Raw genomic sequence first — 9,746 nt, forward strand, 5'->3', positions numbered from 1 at the left:
CTTTTATTATCTGCAGTAGAAAGGAGCGAGACAAATGGCTAGGAGAGAGGAGAGGAGGTGAGAAGAGAGGAGGAGAGAGGAGAGGAGGAGAGAGGAGAGGAGGAGAGCGAGAGAAAGAAGATAATAATATTCCCATGAGAATAAAGCCCTTTGAATTGAATTGAAAGAGATGTATACATAATATGGTCATAAAAGACAGCGCTATTTTTATTTATTTAACGAGGCAAGTCAGTTAAGAACAAATTCTTATTTACAATGATGGCCTGGGAAAACACACACTGACTTGTTCAGGGGCAGAACAACAGATGTTTACCTTCTCAGCATGGGGATTCGACCTAGCAACCTTTCGGTTAGTGGCCCAACGCTCTAACCACTAGTCTACCTGCCGCCTCTACACTCTAACCACTAGTCTACCTGCCACCTCTACACTCTAACCACTAGTCTACCTGCCACCCCTACACTCTAACCACTAGTCTACCTGCCGCCCCTACACTCTAACCACTAGTCTTCCTGCCGCCCCTACACTCTAACCACTAGTCTACCTGCCGCCTCTACACTCTAACCACTAGTCTACCTGCCACCTCTACACTCTAACCACTAGTCTACCTGCCACCCCTACACTCTAACCACTAGTCTACCTGCCGCCCCTACACTCTAACCACTAGTCTTCCTGCCGCCCCTACACTCTAACCACTAGTCTTCCTGCCGCCCCTACACTCTAACCACTAGTCTACCTGCCGCCTCTACACTCTAACCACTAGTCTACCTGCCGCCTCTACACTCTAACCACTAGTCTACCTGCCACCCCTACACTCTAACCACTAGTCTACCTGCCACCCCTACACTCTAACCACTAGTCTACCTGCCGCCTCTACACTCTAACCACTAGTCTACCTGCCACCCCTACACTCTAACCACTAGTCTACCTGCCGCCTCTACACTCTAACCACTAGTCTACCTGCCGCCTCTACACTCTAACCACTAGTCTACCTGCCGCCTCTACACTCTAACCACTAGTCTACCTGCCACCCCTGCCACCCCTACACTCTAACCACTAGTCTACCTGCCACCCCTACACTCTAACCACTAGTCTACCTGCCGCCTCTACACTCTAACCATTAGTCTACCTGCCGCCTCTACCCTCTAACCACTAGTCTACCTGCCGCCTCTACACTCTAACCACTAGTCTACCTGCCGCCTCTACACTCTAACCACTAGTCTACCTGCCGCCCCTACACTCTAACCACTACTCTACCTGCCGCCTCTACACTCTAACCACTACTCTACCTGCCGCCTCTACACTCTAACCACTAGTCTACCTGCCACCCCTACACTCTAACCACTAGTCTACCTGCCGCCTCTACCCTCTAACCACTAGTCTACCTGCCACCCCTACACTCTAACCACTACTCTACCTGCCGCCTCTACACTCTAACCACTAGTCTACCTGCCACCCCTACACTCTAACCACTAGTCTACCTGCCGCCTCTACACTCTAACCACTAGTCTACCTGCCACCCCTACACTCTAACCACTAGTCTACTTGCCGCCTCTACCCTCTAACCACTAGTCTACCTGCCGCCTCTACACTCTAACCACTAGTCTACCTGCCGCCCCTACACTCTAACCACTAGTCTACCTGCCACCCCGGTATTCATTTGGAACATTTGTGAGTGTAATGTTAACTGTTCATTTATTGTTTACATCACTTCTGTTCATTATCTATTTGACTTGCTTCGGCAATGTAAACATATGTTTCCCATGCCAATAAAGCCCTTTGAATTGAAAGTGAATTGAGAGAGCGAGAGAGATTCCCTACACGCTTCACCACCTCTCTCTGTGGTAGGGTTGAGATTGGAACCACCTATGCCATTTCTGACTAGTTAGGTTAACCACAGATCAGCTGATCTCCACTGAAGGTGATGATAGGTTGAATCACCACCCAATCTACCTTCGTCAAAGTCTGACCTCACGTAACTAACACTAGACCAAACTAAGATGACTCAATTGACAATAAAGGCATATAGGGAGGGATCTTTCTAATAATCAATCAGTCATTCACTAACTACAATAATAAACAAATTAGGGACCGTTTCAATCTCTAATCAGTCTCTATTGAATTGAGAGCCAAAAGCTGACCATATATGTATCCATAAACACTGACTCATTTCATTACAGTGAAGCCACAAGAGAATGACCACGCGCACCCACAAAAAGCCCAAAGGCAGCTGCTTGTAGTGTCACACACACACACACACACACACACACACACACACACACACACACACACACACACACACACACACACACACACACACACACACACACACACACACACACACACACACACACACACACACACACACACACACACACACACACACACACACACAATGACTAGTGAAGATGGCACCGGAGAGTATGGCTGCTGTTTTATTGGCTCTATTTATTTATTTATTTTCACATTGTTTATAACTTTATTTTGTACATAAAGTTGCTGCTACTGTCTCATGACTGAAAAGAGCTTCTGGACATCAGAACAGCGATTACTCACCTCGAATTGGACCAAGAATTTTTCTTTAATGAGTCGGATGGGAAGGATATACTCCAAACACTCGAACAGGCCCTCATCCCCGACTAGTAACTGGAAGGTTGCAAGTTCAAATCCCCGAGCTGACAAGGTACAAATCTGTCGTTCTGCCCCCGAACAGGCAGTTAACCCACTGTTCCTAGGCCGTCATTGAAAATAAGAATTTGTTCTTAACTGACTTGCCTAGTAAAATAAAGGTAAAAAAAAAAAAAAAAAAAAAAAATTCGCTGGAGAAAGAAACTGCGATTTTACAGAAAGAGATCGGGGTGCCTTCTGAGGATCAGGCAGCGAGTTGCTAATCTGCCTTTGTCATTTGCCATCCGTACTGTTAGCTAACGTTCAATTGCTGGAAAATAAATGGACTGAAACTGAAAGCACGTAAATCCTACCAACTGGACATTAACTGTAATATCTTATGTTTTACAGAGTCGTGGCTGAACGACGGCATTAATAACATACAGCTGGCGGGTTGTACACTATCGGTAGGATAGAACAGCAGTAAGACACAGGGCGGGGGCCTATGCATATTTGTTAACAACAGCTGGTGCACGATATCTAAGGAAGTCTCAAGGTTTTGATCGCCTGAGGAAGAGTATCTCACGATAAGCTGTAGACCACACTATCTAGTTTTCATCTGTATTTTTCGTAGCTGTCTACATACCACCACAGACCAATGCTGGCACTAAAACCGCACTCAATGAGCTGTATACCACCATAAGCAAAAAGGAAAAAGCTCATCCAGAGGCGGCGCTGCTCCTAGTGGCCGGCGACTTTAATGCAGGGAATCTTAAATCAGTTTTACCTCATTTCTGTCAGCATGTTAAATGTGCAACCAGAGGGGGGAAAAAAACTCTAGACCACCTTTACTCCACACAGAGACGCTGACAAAGCTCTCCCTCGCCCTCCATTTGGCAAATCTGACCATAATTATATCCTCCTGATTCCGGTTTACATGCAAATATTAAAGCCGGAAGCACCAGTAACTCGGTCTATAAAAAAAGTGGTAAGATGTAGCAGATGCTAAACTAATGCTAATGCTAAACTAAGCATCCCAGAAAAAAAACTGCCCAGATATGTAACATACATTATGTAGCCTAAAAAACAAGGTTCATGAAGTCAATAACTTGCTAGTAACAGATGACATTCATATTCTGACAATCTCTGAAACTCACGTAGATAATATCTTTGATGATACAGTGGAAGCAATACATGATTATAACATGTACAGAAAATACAGAAATGCCAATGATGGAGGTGTTGCCATTTATAGTCAGAACCACATTCCTGTAAAGCTTAGAGAGGACCTCATGTTAAATACTGTTGAAGTAATTTTGGTTCTACAGGTTCATCTGCCTCACCTAAAGCCCATTCTGGTGGGAAGCTGCTATAGACCACCAAGTGCTAACAGTCAGTATCTGGATAATATGTGTAAAATGCTTGACAATGTCCTGTATGTGATATCAACAGAGAGGTATATTTTCTGGGTGATTTCAATGTTGTCTGGCTTTCATCAAGCTGCCCACTCAAGTAAAAGCTTCAAACTGTAACCAGTGTCTGCAACCTGGTTCCGATTATCAGTTAACCTAGCAGGGTAGTTACAAACAGCACAGGAATTAAATGATTGACAGATCTGATCTAATCTCAAGTCGGAAGTTTACATACACCTTAGCCAAATACATTTAAATTCAGTTTTTCACAATTCCTGACATTTAATCCAAGTAAAAATTCCCTATCTTAGGTCAGTTAGGATCACCACTTTATTTTAAGAATGTGAAATGTCAGAATAATAGTAGAGAGAATGATTTATTTCTGCTTTTATTTATTTTATTACATTGTCAGTGGGTCAGACGTTTACATACACTCAATTAGAATTTTGTAGCACTGCCTTTAAATTGTTTAACTTAAGTCAAATGTTGTGGGTAGCCTTCCACAAGCTTCCCACAATAAGTTGGGTGAATTTTGGCCCATTCCTCCTGACAGAGCTGGTGTAACTGAGTCAGGTTTGTAGACCTCCATGCTCGCACACACTTTTTCAGTTCTGCCCACACATTTTCTATGGGATTGAGGTCGGGGCTTTGTGATGGCCACTCAAATACCTTCACTTTGTTGTCCTTAAGGCATTTTGCCACAACTTGCACCAGTCCCTCATACAGCAAAGCACCCCCACAACATAATGTTGCCACCCCCGTGCTTCACAGTTGGGATGGTGTTCTTCGGCTTGCAACCCTCCCCCTTTTACCTCCAAACATAATGATGGTCATTATAGCCAAACAGTTATATTTTTTGTTTCATCAGACCAGAGGACATTTCTCCAAAAAGTACGATCTTTGTCCCCATGTGCAGTTGCAAACCATAGTCTGGCTTTTTTATGGCAGTTCTGGAGCAGTGGCTTCTTCGTTGCTGAACAGCCTTTCGGATTATGTCGATATAGGTCTTGTTTTACTGTGGATATAGATACTTTGTACCTGTTTCCTCCAGCATTTTTACAAGGTCCTTTGCTGTTGTTCTGGGATTGATTAGCACCTTTTGCACCAAAGTACGTTCATCTCTAGAAGGTCTACACATTAATTTCTTGAGGTCTTGGCTGATTTCTTTTGATTTTCCCATGATGTCAAGCAGAGAGAAACTGAGTTTGAAGGTAGGCCTTGAAATACATCCACAGGTACATCTCCAATTGACTAAAATGATGTCAATTAGCCAATCAGAAGCTTCTAAAGCCATGACGTCATTTTCTGGAATTTTCCAAGCTGTTTAAGAGCACAGTCAACTTAGTGTATGTAAACTTCTGAACCACTGGAATTCTGATACAGTGAATTATAAGTGAAATAATCTGTCTGTAAACAATTGTTGGAAAAATTACTTGTGTCATGCGCAAAGTAGATGTCCTAACCGACTTGACAAAACTATAGTTTGTTAACAAGAAATGTGTGGAGTGGTTGAAAGACGAGTTAATGAATCCAACCTAAGTTTATGTAAACTTCTGACTTCAACTGTATGTGTATTGATCACATCTTTACTCAAGCTGCAGAAACTTGCTTTAAAGTAATATCCAAATCAATCGGATGTAGTGATCCCAATATAATAGCTATATCTAGGAAAAGTAATATAGTGTATAAGAGGTCATTCAATTTTTGTAGTGATTCTTGTGTTGATGATTTAAATAATATTTGATGGTCTGTGGTGTGTAATGAGGATCAACCAGATGCTGCACTTGACACATTTATGAAATTGCTTATTCCAGTTACTTATAAGTATGCACCCAACAAGAAAATGACTGGGGGAAAAATGGTTAAATCCCCTTTGATTTATGAGGAACTGAAAAATGGAATGGTTGAGAAGGATGAGGCAAAAAGTACGGCAAATAAGTCTTGCTGCACAACCGATTGGCAAACGTACTGCAAAGTGAGAAATCATGTGACTAAACTGAATACAAATTAAAATAAACTATACTATGAAACAAAGTTAAATGATATAAAGAATGATAGTAAAAAGCTTTGGAGCACCTTAACTGAAATGTTGGGCAAAAAGGCAAACTCAGCTCCATCATTCATTGATTCAGATGGCTCATTCATAACAAAACCCACTGATATTGCCAACTACATTAAGGATTTTTTTAATTGGCAAGATGAGCGTATTTAGGCATGACATGCCTGCAACAAATTCTGACACAACACATTCAAGTATATCTGACACACAGCTCGGACACCCATGCGTACCCCACAAGACTTTCCACCAGAGGTCCCTTCACAGTCCCCAAGAACAGACTGTGGGAGGCACACAGTATTTCATAGAGCCATGACTACATAGAATTCTTTTCCACATTAAGTAACTCATGCAAGCAGTAGAATCAGATTTTCACAGCGGGGACTGTGGAGAGACAAACACAGGCACATGCATACACACACACACACACACACACAATAACATTCGCACTATACACACACGTGTAGATGGATTTTGTGTTGTAGATATGTGGTAGTAAAGTAGTGGCCTGAGGGGACACACTTAATGTGTTGTGAAATCTGTTGTGAATGTATTGAAATGTTTTTAAAATTGCATAACTGCCTTCATTTTGCTGGACCCCAGGAAGAATAGCAGCCTTGGCAGCAGCTAATGGGGATCCATAATAAATACAAATACAAACCCATTTAGCCTCTCAAGACATGATCTATACACAGCCTACAATAACCTTTTATGACATCATCTTAAGGCGCAGTTCATAAGGTTCACCCTATTCGCACATGACCTGACCTCTGTGAGTTGTAACATCTGCATAAGTCAACACTAGCTTAGTTTCTAAGGTGATTGCATGACGACACATAAATACGCAGAGACTACAAGCAAACTTCCAAGTGCATACAAGCTGCAATAACATGAATACTGTGTTATATTAGGGCAGGTAATACAATATAAAGAAAGTATCTGAAGGAACATGCTTTTTCTTTAGAACAGACATGTTTCGGGTCATACTCTTGCATGATGAGTTAACGTGGGGCCAGTACACTTGGTTCCCAGAGCAACCATCACCTAGGCTTTAGCGCATGAGGTCAATTCTCTCTCCGCTACAATGGTTCCATGGAATGCTCAGATATCGCATAGGTCCAGACTAGGGCATCAAGACCTCATTTTGCAATCAACCCGTTCTTAGAAAATACTAGATGGTAATGTGCGGATGAATTAACGGAAAATCAGACATAAATGTATTTCTTTAAAAGAAAGTGTAAACTATGACTATAATTGTGCCTATAACTGTGACTACAATCTTTATATCGTAGTCATCTTTAAATCCTCATAGCATTACTAGGCTATGCATGTATTAGAAATGTATGACAATTACACGTAGGCAGGCCTGTAAACCATACCGTGAATGAGGCGCTCCAGGTGAGGCTAAAGTTATTTGTCGAATTATTCAAAAGGGAGCGGGGTTTAACTCGCTCGCAAATCTCAGTGGGCCTACAGACAGTATTCAGTATTCTATCCTACATACAGTATTCAGTATTCTATCCTACAGACAGTATTCAATAAATACAAGTAAAACAAAACGAAATAAATGATAGTTGCAACTATGGGGATAAATCATGTGCGTTTTAACTTTCTAAATCATTATGAAAATGTTAATTATAATAGTAAAATGGCCATCTGTCACTGACTGGATGATGTTGAAATAAAGAACATCTTCACATGCGTAAAACTCAAATGATGGATGAAAGGTCAGTAAGCAATTTGACTGGTGGGCTCTTGCAGAATCTACAGACAGCGCTCAATAAACCCCAGACAAATATTTAAATTCCCCCAAAAGAGGAAGGGTGATTCTCTGAGAAGGCATGAATCCTGCATTTAACACGCACACTGTGCCATGTCCTAGAGAAAGCTACAGTGAGCGTGAATATGTCGTGATGTTTCTTTTGAATTAGCCACCAATAAGTGGCCCAGTCAAACAACAGTCTTACAATATCTAAATATATATAATACATGTACAAGACGCCTTTGCATCATTTAAGCATTTGGAATATGCATAGCCTAGGGATAATAATTGTTGTAAAACACACCAGCGAGCTCCGCTCTGCGCAATAGAGCGGTGCACCTCTGGTAACCTAAACTGACACAGCGCTGGTCATGCACCATATTGTTTGAAACAATGTTGCCCTAAATGATAAATCAGAGGCTTGCAATACAGCGATAGAAAAATAACACAACTTCAAGGCTGTAGCCTTATCAGTTGATTGGAGGTTACATGAGCACACTCGAGTCGAGAGCCCGTATTAACTATGAGTAAGTTAGCACTTACCCCGTGTGTCGCTTCAACTGCCCAGCTGACAGCGAGTACACAAATCCTAAAAGAGAAATAAACAATTATATATCAGGCTGGCTTTTAAAAATAAACTGAAGTTATACTAACTTTATAATAAAGTTTTCGCGGGATAAGCTATTTGGCTACAGAACAGTTGTAAACTGGCAAGCAATGTCAACTATACCGCTACGACAACAGATCATTTTGAGCTCAAATAAACGCACCAGAATTTCATGTTGAATCCAGACTGGAAGAAAAAACTGGTCGTTTTCCTGGTAGCGGTCTCCCAGTCCCGTCTTCACTCCAAGCAGCTACAAGTGCCTGGACGAGCTCATTGATGAATCCAAAAAGCGTCTGCCACCGAAAGACGAGAAGAAAGACCAAAGCGAGAGAGAGAGAGAGATTTCAAATGAGGGAGAATCACGCACCAAAGGGCTATTTTCGTTAGGACTAGTTGAAATCGTTAGGTTATTTCGTCGTTTTACGCTATAAAGAATAGGGAAAGTTAAAACTCACCAAGTTCACTCGTGAAAACGTTCGTTCCCTGACGGAGTTGTTTCACGCACGGCAACTACTTCGCAGTGCATGAGAGAAGAGGGGCGGGCCTTTAGCATTGTCACGCATAGCCTACCTTTACACACTGGTTACCCACTTTAGTTAGAAACCCCTATGGTACTATCACTACTCGAATAAATGATAAAAAGTCAACAAGATTACAGTTTTATGTTTCATTACGATTTAATAGGAGATTAAATACACATGTCTTGTGACAAACTATGCAATTAAGACAGCGAACGTTGAAAACATTGATACCTTGAGTATATAGGCTACCTTTGACGAGGTTGCTTTTATAAAGATGTTAAAACTGCATTATTGAACTGTAAACGAGAAAAAAGCATTAATTGATCATTGATCACTCTTCTGAGAAGGCAGTGTGATCTTTGTGGAATGTTCTACTTTGCATAATGCCGCGTTCAACTGCTAGTCAGAATTAGGGGACTCTGGAATGTAGGACCTGCTAATTGGTTGAACTGCACGTGGACTAGAACCAGTTAGCAAGTTGTACAATTCTGAGTTTCCTAGTTCCGACTAACATTGGAATGTGGCATAAACCGCTAAATTCCCTATGACTTTTACAAATACGCACAAAATATTTCCCCTGAATCAATATCGTAGGCATAATGGAATGCAACATGTTGGGACGACATTTGGAAATGTCAAACAAATGTTTTATGTCAAAACTTTAGGCTATTTGTAACCTGAGTCAACGAACAAAATTGCCCTACACAAGTGTGTCCCATCTGCTTCAGAAAATTGCACCAGTTTGTGTCTTCAAAACCACATTTGCCACTGAAAAAAAAAGAA

General features: G+C 41.6%; 1 protein-coding gene across 2 annotated transcripts in view; it reads right to left on the bottom strand.

Moving 5' to 3' along the window:
• The window catches only part of LOC129835506 (collagen alpha-6(IV) chain-like), a 243,804-nt gene extending 234,826 nt beyond the window's left edge, over nucleotides 1-8,978 (bottom strand). For both annotated transcript variants that reach the window (XM_055901163.1, XM_055901162.1), the window contains exons 1-3: nucleotides 8,898-8,978; nucleotides 8,606-8,735; nucleotides 8,379-8,424 (exon numbers count right to left, since the gene is read on the bottom strand). In XM_055901163.1, the coding sequence (XP_055757138.1) occupies nucleotides 8,379-8,424; nucleotides 8,606-8,616 (57 nt within the window). In that variant the 5' untranslated portion in view covers nucleotides 8,617-8,735; nucleotides 8,898-8,978. The remainder of the gene's footprint in view (nucleotides 1-8,378; nucleotides 8,425-8,605; nucleotides 8,736-8,897) is intronic.
• Between the last annotated feature and the right edge of the window lie 768 nt (nucleotides 8,979-9,746).

Source organism: Salvelinus fontinalis, chromosome 36, assembly GCF_029448725.1.
Source record: "Salvelinus fontinalis isolate EN_2023a chromosome 36, ASM2944872v1, whole genome shotgun sequence".
Lineage (NCBI taxonomy): Eukaryota > Metazoa > Chordata > Actinopteri > Salmoniformes > Salmonidae > Salvelinus > Salvelinus fontinalis.